This window comes from Aquila chrysaetos, chromosome 4 (genome assembly GCF_900496995.4).
Source record: "Aquila chrysaetos chrysaetos chromosome 4, bAquChr1.4, whole genome shotgun sequence".
Classification (NCBI taxonomy): Eukaryota; Metazoa; Chordata; class Aves; order Accipitriformes; family Accipitridae; genus Aquila; species Aquila chrysaetos.
In genome coordinates, this window is record NC_044007.1 from 36,827,355 (window position 1) to 36,839,759 (window position 12,405).

Below are 12,405 nucleotides of genomic sequence, written 5' to 3' on the forward strand. Positions count from 1 at the left end.
TAGATTTCAATTCCTAGTTCAGATCCTACACTTTGAAGGCAATACTGCATTGAAAGCAGAGATCCTTCAGTCCTCAGTATGTGATACTGGACAAGAACGTAGAATTTGGTAATCACCAAAAAAATTATGGCCCTCTAAGTAGATCAAAATTATGGCCTGCAGATGGTTTACTCCCCAAGATTTAAATTTCTAAAACAATTAAAATTTTCTCTTTCATGATGTCTGTGGAGTAGACAAGAAACAGCTTAGCTTGTTCGCAAAGAGCAAGTTTCGTCCCCTATAGAAGTTAGCTGTCTAGTCCAAGGTAGTCCTACAACCTCCTTTTATCATTGGTGGAAAAATAGAAAAATACTCCAGGATTTTTATTTATCTTATCCTAATGTGTGTCTAAAATAGGGAAGGTAAGCTGCTTTCTAATGATGTTCCCATTGACTAGTGGTAGCCTAGATGGCTAGCTTAAACTAGCTGCCTTACTTTTTCGTGACTCAAGATAGGCAAGTTGCGTCTCACCCTAAATGTAAACATGTAACTATAAGACTAACTTTAAAGAAAGAGACTTCAGTGTCTACAAGCATTGCCAACCTCAAGCATTTGAAAATCAGGTCCCCAGTGTTATGAACTTTGTAAAGTGAATAGTCTATTCATTTTTTATTTTTAGGCTTCATGTTTCTGAGGTCAGGGGAGGGATTTGAGGGGGTTGGAGTATGGACGATGGATGTATTGCCTTTTCTTCAAATTTGAAGACGGAGATTGTCTCCCAGCAGAGAGGGAACCAGAGGTACAAGAAGGTCCAGGAGTTGGGGCTGTTCAGAAAACCACAAAGTAGTACAGGAGTCATGATAAAGTGGTAAGGGCTGAAGTGCTTGGGCTTCCTCAGCGCCGAGGTGAGAAGCCAGTCCTGCAGCTGTGATGGAAGACTGCTGGATAGTGACAGAAGGGCTTTTGTTGCTCCCATTGGTTGTAAACAGAGTTTTAAATCCTACTTAAAATGCAGTGAAACCTGGAGCTGAATAAACAGGAGAAGTCCAATGTGGAGTAGGAGAGGAAATGGGTGGGGAATATAAAATAATGTAAGCGTTTATCTAGCTGAAGGCCAGGCCTTTAAACAAATAACCACTTTACCCCAATTATAAAATCACTGAAAATATTTAGCATCAAAAACTCTTCAGCTTTGGAAGACGGTCTCCCACAGGAAGTGCTCATTGCCTAAATTTAGATCAAAGCTGGAACTATTTAGTACAAGACTAGAACACAGATTCTTGTGCTAAATTCTTCCATCCCTCCTGCATCCTTCCCCCCCCCCCCCCTTCTTCCTCCCGTATGTAAAAATTAGCCATGTGCATGTGTTACCTATTTTGCAGGTTTATTTAAAACTTCTCCTCCCCGAGGAATGTTGTATTTTTAAGTAATTAGTCACTGGAGTGTGCAGTTTCTCTGGAAACTGCAGTGGAGCAGCAGTGGGATGGCCTCTCCAAGGGGGTCGGGGTGTTGGGGGGCAGCAGAGCCATTACGTTTTCTCCTTTTACTTTTGGTGTGACTTTCTGAGCAGGAAATTCTTTGAAGTGCTCCACTGTACTAAAAATAGCAGTCTTCTAGGTAGTGTGTTTAAACCTACACTTCTGCAGAGAGCAGCAACTGACAGGAAGCCTTTCTCAAATGGCAGAGAATTATTTCCAGTGCCGCCGTACCTTTTTCCCTTCCTTGGTGGGATGATGGTTATCAAGCTCTATTAGGCTGATTGCTGTTCCAGTTAAGGCAGCTGTGGGGGAGAGGATGAAAGAGACCTGCTGGGGAGGCTCAGCGGAGCTTTTCCTACAGCACCAACAGTCGTAGGACTGTTGATATCAAGCACCACGAGTGCTCTTACCTTTCTCCACTATTAAAAAGGGAAGGCAGTGGAAACACGAGTCCTGATTTGCTACAGATCTGTTTTATAGGGTGTCTCTCACCAGTAAGCCTGCCTTCTCCCGCTCTCCCTGCCGGCCCACCAGCGACTGCGGGGCTGCGTGGTGGGACTTCATCCTGCACCTTCCTTCCCTGGGCACCGCTGCTTGTGCTGTCCCTCAAAAAAACCCCTCGTCGTGCTTCTGGCTGTGGCCAACGCACGCTGCTGCTGGTTGGGAGCTGCCTGTGCAGTGGTCAGCAGATGGTCAAATCTGACAAGGACTGGCTAACAGCTCGGGGAAAGGAGAGTGAAAGTGTAGGGGGACATCAGAGAAACGTCATGTGCCGAACAATGTCAGGTATTGCCTTGCGAAAGAAACATTTTGTTTAGCCATATTGTTTTGCACTGCAAAATTCTTCTGTAAAATTAGGTGTGGATTATTATATTCATATTACAGATGAAGAAACCAAGATGTAGAAATTTGAAGTAGCTTATTCTCTGAGAATGCATTTGGCGTAGTGTGGAATAAATCCTTATCTTCATAAGTGTACCCTCCCCTTTTTTAGCCAGTAGACAATATAGACAGCCTGTTTGTCTGAGAGGGACTTTGCAATGCCACAGTCTCCACCAGTGCTGTTCCAGAAATCATCTTAAGCATGTACCTTTTTGTCCTAAAACTCAGAAACCGTTCTGGTGTTCCTCACATGCTTTATCAACTCTGCTGTCCTCTTGCTTTATGTGGAAACCAGTATCTTCCCAATACTAACATATTTTCTTTACACATGCCACTCATCTTCCAAAAACCTATTTCTTGATGTCCAGAATCCATTAAATTCATGAAGGACATTGGTTTCTTCTTGAAATTCTATCAGAACCTTAGGATGGGGATTCCATTTTCCGAATGTTTTTCAATTAGAGTTCTGCTTCCAAAAGTTACTAGTAGATTAGCCTGATAATGTAACGGGATTTCTAGCCAATTGTATATTTATTGCAGTTACCGGGGAGAAAAAGACTATAATGATTCCACTTCTTATTTGCTTTTTCCTTCTTTTCATAATCCTTTATCGCCAGTTTGGAGCAGGGGTTTGGTTTTTTTTACCTTTTATGGTCAAATGCTTTGCCCATGCTACAGAGGTAGCTAATGAGCTAACTTGGGGTTTATAGAAGGCAGGTAGAGTTTCAAGTTGTGTCCCCACCAAAAGACATCCTGTTGTAAGGAAAAAGTCCCAGATGCCTCTGTCATACATGGTCGTAAAGGAAATGTATACCTGTATGAAATTTGGAATACAGGGTCTCAGTGCAAGCCATGGGCATTGCCCGTGGTGGAAAAGAGATCACCAAAGAGTTCAGGATCTTATCCAGTCCTTTACAATACATGGAAGCTAGACTTGGACATAGCAACCTTTGTAAACCAAACTTCATGTTGAGGTGTAACTGCCTTTCAGTAGAGCTGAAAAAATTCTGTAAGCAATTAACACTTTAACCTGCCTTTCTCTACATGACAATGATAAGTATTTTGAAAGTAGGTACTTTCTCAAATGCAAAAATATTTCTAAGCATAATTTGTCTTATGTTTTCTGGCACTTAGTGTCAAAGTTCTACAGAGATTGTTGTAATTGCATTGCTTAGAGATAGTGAAAATATGAGCACGAGAACTTTCTTGTGATGCTTAGCACTTTATCAGGCTTTTTTTTTTAATTCATGACAAATAATTGTTTTACAGGGAGGTTAGGGTATGCCTTCTATTTACATGAAGTTCAATTTAGATCATTAAAAAAATAAATATAGAATATAATTAAAAGAAAAATCCAATTAAACTAACCAAGTAAATATTTTAATGCTAGTTTCTGCCCATATGGTGCCATTTGAGGGTGAGTCTGGAAAGGCTTAGGCTAACATCATAGCTTGGTGTTAATTCTAAACCTATCTTGGAGCTTTTGCAGCAATTTGGAACCCTCATCAAAACATAAAGATGAAATATTTGATATTGATTATGTTCAGCAAAAAAAGGGAAGGTTATGTATTTGTGGTGTTATAATACACCTGTTGTATTTGGCCTTTCTTTGGCACTTCCTGAGAGGAATTAAAAGCATCTTAGGGAGTGCAGTTTTCTGACACATTTGGATCAATATGTTCTTCTCTGGCTTTGTTTTGGGTTTGGGGGGTTTTGTTTGTTTGTTTGTTTGTTTTTTTTACATCTAATGTTTAAGCAAAGAATTGCAGTAGCCAGAATGTTAAAAGAAAAAAAGGCACAAAGTCCCGCACAAAACCAAACAAAAAAAACCCTGCAACATATAGAACTTCCCTTCACTGTTGTCTCAAATATGTTTAATGAAGGCCATATGTCTTAATTCCCGCAAAGAGTACTGACTCATCTGTCTATAATTTGTGATACTCTACATCAGTCTCCTCTACTGGCTCATGCAGTCGTCTTGTACCAGATCTCCCAGCGCTCAAAATGCGGCTCCTGTAAACATCGCTCGCGACTGTCTCTTGGAGCACCTTTTTGAATCTGCTTATCACCTGTCCGCACCATGATGTAGGCTTCTTTTAATCACATTTGATTCCTCCTGGCTCTACCTTTTCTGTCGGCGTGCTGTGTCCACCCAACTGCTTGTAAGTGCCTGGAAGGCAGCGAGTCAGCAGGGGGATTTGTCAAGAGCAGGTGATGTCAGACCAACCTGTTTCCCTTCTGCAAGAGGGTAGCATAAGAGAAGCAGCGTATGCCATGTGTCTTGGTTTGAGTAAGGCTCTTTGGTGCTCTTTGATGCTCTTACACATGGCATTCTCGTAAGCAGATTAGAGATGCATGGTCAAGACGAAACTTCTGTGAGCAGGTAGCAAGCTGTTTGGAAATCCTTACACACAAAGTAGTTATTTAAGGATTCACTGTCAGAATGGAGGTGCTGCAGGAGCTCGTGCAGCATCTGGAGTTGCTCAGTGTTTTAGTTAACCTAAATGACCTGATGGGAGAGCGTAGTGTATGCTTGGTGAAGACGTGTGTGACACTTGAAAATCTGCAAATACACTGGAGAACAGAATTCAAATTCAGCTGCAAACAGGAGATATGGAGGAAAAATCTTAGGAGAACATTCAGGATAAACAAATGCTATTTATTATAATTAGCCAAGAATAATGTCACAAATTTAAAAAAAAAAAAAGGAAGGGGCAACTGACTAGATAGGACTTTTTCAGAGCAGTGTCTAGGGATCACAGTGAGCAGAAGATGAGTGAGAGTCAGTAATGTCATGTAATTTAAAAAATCACAGGCTTTTTTGGAATGTGCCATCAGAGTGTACTATGTGTAGAGTAAATTTTCTGCTTTACTCAGCAGTTGCAAGGCTTCATCTTAAGTCCTGTTCTGGACATGGCACTTCAGCAAAAGTGTGGATCAACTGAAGACAGTCCACAGGAGCAACAAGAGTAATGACAGGTCTAGAAAACAGGTTATATGCTGAAGAAAATTCAACAAGTTGAGATTGCTTATTAACTTCAGCTTAAAACTCCAAAAGGCACATGGTTTCAAATACAGAAAAGGTTAGAAAAAGAAAGGGGAACACAATTTATTCTCCAGATTCAGAATACGACAGGAAGAAAGCGCCTAAATTTCAGCGAGGGAGGTTTTGCATTGACACTGAGGAAAAAAACTCCAATAGTAAGGATGGCAAAGGGCTGAAACCAATTCCCCAGGGAAGCTGTGGATTTTCTGTCACTGGATGTCTTTAACGAGGCTATATGTACTTCTGTAGGGAATGGCATACACTGATTTTGCCTTGAGGCTTTAAATTTCTTCCAGTCCTCTGATTCTGTGATTTCCTACCATTTTGCCAATAACACCAGCCTCCAGATCACCCACATGCTGCCTTTTGACGGAGTAAATTCCTTCCTCTTTTGCACCATGTATTCCGATCTGTGAGACTAGGAGGTGATGTGGAAGGAGTAAAGAGTAATACCATGTTTATCTGTAGCCAGTCATCCAAAAAAGGTATGTAGAGATGTGACCTCGAGGCATCGTAGCTACCTTTGAGTAAAATAGCAGGGCTTCCCAGGAGCAGGTTAGCTGTGGCAGCAGGAGTTTAGTATAGAACTAATGTGCACTGCTTCCTAGCTAGGCTGAGAGCGCCTCGGTAGGTAGTTTAAAGCCATCTCACCTATTTCTACGTTATCCTGTGATCTGCAGTGTAAGCTTGCTCTCAATAAGTAACAAGTTCACGATGCGGCGGTAGGACAAAAAAGAACAGGAAGAATTGTATTTCAGTTGTGTGCATGTTTGTGGTGTTATTTCTCAGTTCCCCATCCTTCACAGCTGGCTGCTCACTCTGCCTTTCTTTCGTCATTGCACATTTCCTAATGAAGGCGCTGATTTTGAGTAGGTTTTTGTTATAAATACTGTCATGAAATGTTTCCTGTGCAATGTGGTGGTAACTGAGACTGGACTGCCTGTTGGTAATTACTAGCCCAAAGAGTTTTACCCTATTTAAAGGTTTAGGATTGGAGAATATACTTGTGACAATTTCCAAATCACAGCCAGAAAAAGTTTTTCATTCTGAGGCTTTATAAGACAGAGAAGCTGACCAAAAAAAAAACCCAACAAAAAACTGGTGAAAATCAACATTTTTAAGGAAAACATTCAGGTCAGTATTTATGTTAGTATAGGATGAACTTTTTTTTTTTCCTCATCTTTATTTCATGGTAAGTTTCTACTGAATTGAATGTAACTGGATTTCTCTTTTTTTCCCTTAAGGTAGAGAAGTTATTTTCACTGTTTTGGGACGTTCTGAGCAAAATAAATTCCTAAATCTAGTAACTAGTTGACAGGTTTTAATTTACAGAACTTCATTGAAATGTATGTTTCTTGCCAGTTAACTTGTATAGAGTTATTCAGCGTTAAGGTTTTGAATGTAACAAAGAAAACACGTATGGGGAATTGTTTTAGCCATGAAGCAACTTTTCCATCGTATGCTTTTAATCAAGTCATAAAGAGACTAGAAATATGACTGTGCTGAAAGGAATATTGGTTATACCTACATAAACCCCCATCTTCGTCGCTGCGGGACCTCTTCCCCCGCCACATGATCCCTGCTGTCTGCACCGATCACAGAGCGCGCGGGGAGGATCCCCCCTTCGCCCGCGGTACGGATCACGGCGTGGATTCGTACGTGCCGACGCTGGGGTTTTGAAGGGGTGCCGGTGCCACCCCGGGCTCCCCGAATGCAAGGCAAACGAGCCCCGGGAAGGCTGCGCGGTCCCTCTGGGACAACCGTGAGCTTCCTCCGCGTCGGGCTTCTCGCGGGCAGCGTCCGAAGCTGGCACGGGCGTAGCGGCGGCGGGCGGCCTGGCTCGGTGCGAGCGGGACGCCAACAGCAGGCGAGCAGCGACGTGTACTGTGGGTTTGCGTTGTGTTTTTTCTTATTGCAGCCAGGCAGTGAATTGGATAACTTGGAGGAGATTCTGGATGACCTGCAGAACAGCCAGTTACCGCAGCTTTTCCCAGACAGCCGCCCAGGCGCGCCAGCGGGCTCGGTCGACAAGCAAGCCATCATCAATGACCTCATGCAGCTCACCAGTGACAGCAGCCCCGGCGCGGCCGTGGCCACCCAGAAACCAGCAATGAGGATTTCACAGAGCAGTGAGTCGGCCCCCCGCGCGGGCGTAGGCCAAGCTTGCTGCCGGGCGTCGGCCAAAACGCTGCGCACCCCCCGCGGGCGCTCCTCGCCGCGGGTCCCGGTCTCGCGCGGTGACGTGGCGCCACCTGCGGTCGTCCCGCCGCGCAGCGCAGAGGCCGGGGGTCGCGGCGGGCCCGCGCCGCGCCGCGGGGTTTGGAGGAAGGGGCAGCCCTCGGCGTGAACGAAGCGGGGCCCCTGCTCCTGCGACCGCCGGCCGCTGCCCCGCGGGCCGCTCCCCTCCGGCAGCTCTTTCAGTAAAAGGGCCGAGAGGGGCTGCTTCTAAAACCGCGAGGTGAATGGACAGACCTGCGATTAAGAGGGACGGCCGAGCTTCATTTGAAGCCGTGGCTTTTAATTGAGTCGCTTCCAGCTGGCGGTGCTCCTTAGCCTTGTTCATTAACTTACAAGCCGGCGTTGAAATGTTGGTCTGCCACCGTAGAGTAATCGTGGCAGGCGAGCGAGACGGGAGTCTTACCCGCTCTGAATGGTGAAGAAAATAGCATAAAAAGCCGCTGCTTCAGTTTTTGATCCTGTTGGCTAGGGTGGCAGCATCTGCTTACTTCCTTAAATGTACACTGGTGGGTTTTTTCTAAAACATAGGGCCTAGACAGTGTTGTTAGCCATTCTCGTGGTACTAAAATAACACCATGCCACTTTCAATGAACTCGAATTATCGGTTAGGTATGTCTAAAGAAATATTAGTATTAATATTAGTAATGAATATTAATGTTTAAATTCATATTAAAACCACGACAGATCCTTAAATTATCATTTGCTGTCAGCGTTGCTCAGAGAAAGATGCTTGGTTTTAATGTACTCATTTTTGTAAGTGTGGGGGTACTAACAGCTGCAGCACGTAAGTCAGAAGGAAATCTCTGCGCATCTGAAATCTTCAGCGTGTTCTTTCTGAAGCAAGGTCTGCTGGTTCCTGCCACAGTAGCCTTTTGGCTTTCCAGAGTTAACCTGGCTTTAAAGCTGCTTTCAAAGCTACTGGCAGTACAGTAACAGTATGATTGTAAATGAGAGTGTCTTGGTGGTTAGCAGCAGTTCTGTAAAAGCAGCATCCTGTTTCCCATATAAATTAAAACCCTAAAACTTTTTCTCCCAGCTCAGTCTTGTGTCTGTGCCTGATTCCCCTAGGGAACTTCTGCCTTGTTTTCAGTAGAAGAGCATACAGAAAACAGGTGCACAGAAATAGTGAGTGGCTTCTTATGTGCTCACAGAAAAGCAATGTAGAATGAATGTCAAATAATATACAATTCCAAAAGAAGTTTGGTGTTTTCAGAATTTTTTTCTGAAGAAATAACCAGCTCTCATTTTACAGATTTTTAATGAAAGTACTTAAAATATTTTTATCTGGGGGAAAAAAGAAAAAAAAAAGGACTTGAAAGCTGCTAGATTTGCTAGAGTTTGTTGTGTGGGGGTTACAGGGAATCTCCTTCAGTCCCATCCTGACCAAGAGTAGATAGAATATGTGATATGAGCACCATCACATCTCATCAACTGTGATGTTATTTTGTGCTGCATTTCCAGCTTTCCTTTTTGTAGGATCAGTGAGTGCTGGCAAAGCTACTCATCTATGTGATTTTTTCAGACTTCTGGGGCAAACTGTTCTGAAACTGTCACTGAAGCTCAGTTTTGGTTCAATCCTTAGACTTTATGATGCCCCTAAGCTTGGGAAGGTCATTTTTGTCTCCTAAGTAAGTTTTGTTTGCTTGTTTGAACAGACAGTCAAGACAAAATTTTGATCTCATGGTTAGGAATTTGGTGTATGTGATGGGATATATTTCCTCTGCATGCATAGAAGCAAATTCACCTGGCAGAGAACTTACATTAAAAAAATAAATATACAATGGGTTCCTGTAGTCTGGTTTTATAAAATAAGAAGAAAAGTCAGAGACCTTTGTCATAAGATGTTTCTGTACTTTTTAACAAGCTTAATAAACCTCATCTAAGTTCTCAAATTCGAAAGTATCACGACTTTGAGCTAAAATAAGAAAGAAGTTCTTTAACTTCATTGTAATGTGGTGAATATAAAAAATGCAGAAGTTGCTGTAAGGATGCCATTATATCAAGACTGTCCTAGGGGGAACTATCAGGAAGTATTGCAAATAATAATTTCACAAAAATGGTTAATTTATTTGTGTGTATTTTGTTGGTATGATTGGAAACGGAATCACAGGCACAAGGTCAGTGTTTGATTCATGTTCGAGAACTAGTTGTGCACATAGGGGATGCTTTCATGCACTGGAACATTGCCTAAAGACCAGCTGAGCCAGATGCTTGCCAGTCATGATCTGACACTCACTTTCCTGAGACAGTCTACAGTTTTCTTTGCAGAGGCTGATTTTAAGAGCACAAAACACCTCAACAGAAGAAAATAGTTATATAAAGGTGACAGTAACCATCAAGCATGGTTCTGTTTACCAGAATATTATGGCGGCACAGCTCTAATTCTGGACTGCTTATTTGTTGTTGCAGAATCATGGAAGTATTTATTTTTATTCATGACAAAAGATGTTAAAAAAAAAAAAATTTAAGAGGGAGATGTAGAGATGGGGCTACAGGATCTGATACAGACTCAATCTGTCCTTAATTTTGGTAACTTCTTCAGGGGCACAGCTTATGCTGGAAAACTTCCAAAACTGAGATAATTCCTAACAGTCTGCCTCCGGATGACATCTGCATGCAATTACAGTCCTACTAGGTATAAGATTAATTGGCAGTAGTATGCACATCACATAGTGGTATATTTTGCTATAGTGGCTGTTCTGTCAGTTAAATTGCACCATTTAAAGTTCTAAAACTACAGGTCATATCTGCTTTAGTGTCAGAATGTTCCATTTTGAAATTTACATAAAAATGTCAAGAAGGGATGTTTCTCAGACAGATATGGAGTGGGTAAATTATGCAGCATTAAATAGCTCAGCCCAAGAGCTTAAAGTGTGTTTGGGTTCGTTTTTGTTTTTTTTAACAAGTAAAGTTTCCATTCTTGTAACTTTGCTTTTTTCTTTGCTCCTCCTGTCTAGCTTTTAATAACCCACGAGCAGGGCAACTGGGCAGGTTATTACCAAACCAGAATTTACCACTTGACATCACACTGCAGAACCCAACAGGTGCAGGAACTTTCCCACCCATAAGAACGAGTAGCCCCTATTCAGTGATACCTCAGCCGGGACTGATGGGCAGGAATGAAGGGATGATAGGAAGTCAAGGAACTTTAGGCAACAGTAGCACAGGTAAGATGACTTTCCGTTTTTTTAAATATACTTGAGTAACAGACTATAGCATGTGTAACTTGATGTTGGGTTGTTGCAAGTGCAGGTTATTATAAGTACTTCCCAAAAAGTCTGGAAAAAATTGTGTTTCATGGGCTGTTATGTATTGGCATATTTATTTTGAATTTCTGTTTCTGCATATTTTAAGTCTTGTTCTTTATGCATGCTTTTCACCTATCTGAAAACTTCTAGATGAACCCAGTGTATTGGCAATTAGAGGCTGTTCACATCAATGTTCCAGATTCAGCTGAGGCTTAGATAGGTAAAAATCCAATCTTTCTGCCTTGCAAAAGCAAATAAATGAACCGCTTGTCTCTAGAGGTAGTTCTTTCAGAACAAAATTGTGGGCAATACTGTTGCCCTTATGATGTGTATCTCTACAGACCTTGGTTTTGCCCTTGGTTATCCTTTATTTGTTAGCCTTCGTTCTCATTTTAAATTAAAGAAGTGCTAATGTTTTCATTATTTTCTGAAACATAAACTTTTTGGGAACCATCAGATGTTGCAGTGGTATTACCTCTTGTCATGGATTATGCCTGATCTGTGGTGCATTGATTTCTTCCTGTCGCCCTAATATCGTACAAAGGTACCATAGCGGGTTTCACAAGAAAAGTCTGGCTGATTGACTTATTTCAACTAGTACGTAGCCTGAGACTGTACAAGTATGCAACAACCGCTAAGAACTCTGAGTAAATAAATGGGTATTGTAAGTCCTTTCAGCTGGCTATTCACTCAAAATTTTATATTTAGTTTGCATCAGTATTAAAAAAGACATGCTGCCAGACCCTGGAATATCCTATTTAAGCAGTTTAGAGGTCAACTTGTAGTCTTTCAAGTGTCCTATTACTTCCATGTTTTGTATACATATTAGAGGGTGATATTTATCTCATGTATACAAGTTAGAGAGTATTATCTGTGTTCCTGCCATTTGCTCTAGCACACCACATATTTCAGCTGATGGAATACATACACAAATAGAACAAACCTGAGGATGTAACACTGAATTTTGTACAGCAGCTGAAATAATGATCCTCTTCAGAGGGTTTTTCTCCTTGCTTATGTATCACCAAATAATTGAACTGAGGAGTAATAATTATTTGTGTAGCTTTTAGTGTTCATTTAAGGATGATGCAAAATGCAACTGGAAAGACCAGTAGTCCCGTCTGAAATCAGTGTTTTATCTGCTGTCCTGACTGTATAAAATTGAAATGTATAAATACTATGAATGCACGTCTTTGGGCTTGGGGGGTTTTTGTGTTGGGGTTTGGTTGGGGTTTTTTGGCTACTGTCAGAGTGTAGTACTCTATATATTCCAAGTGTAAATAAACTGTATCAGTTGTTTACAGTAGATGTAGGAGGACTTCCCCTAAAATAACGGTAATGAACTTAAGCATCTATCGGAAAGTTCCTGTGAGTAATTTCCCTGCACCATATATTGGTTCAAGATTATCTGGGTGAGCCTTGAAGCTAAGAAGGCTCTAGGTTCCGAATGAAAGGACTCACCAAAGATGTTTGCAGAATGCGAATTTAAATTCAATCCTTCTAATTTGTAAGCGTGTGTAGCGATAACATGTTG

General features: G+C 41.8%; 1 protein-coding gene across 1 annotated transcript in view; it reads left to right on the plus strand.

The window, feature by feature from the left end:
- The window catches only part of NCOA2 (nuclear receptor coactivator 2), a 199,352-nt gene that overhangs the window by 160,182 nt on the left and 26,765 nt on the right, over positions 1–12,405 (plus strand). The window contains 2 exon segments of the mRNA XM_030011116.2: positions 7,304–7,514; positions 10,581–10,790. Of these exon segments, the coding sequence (XP_029866976.1) occupies positions 7,304–7,514; positions 10,581–10,790 (421 nt within the window).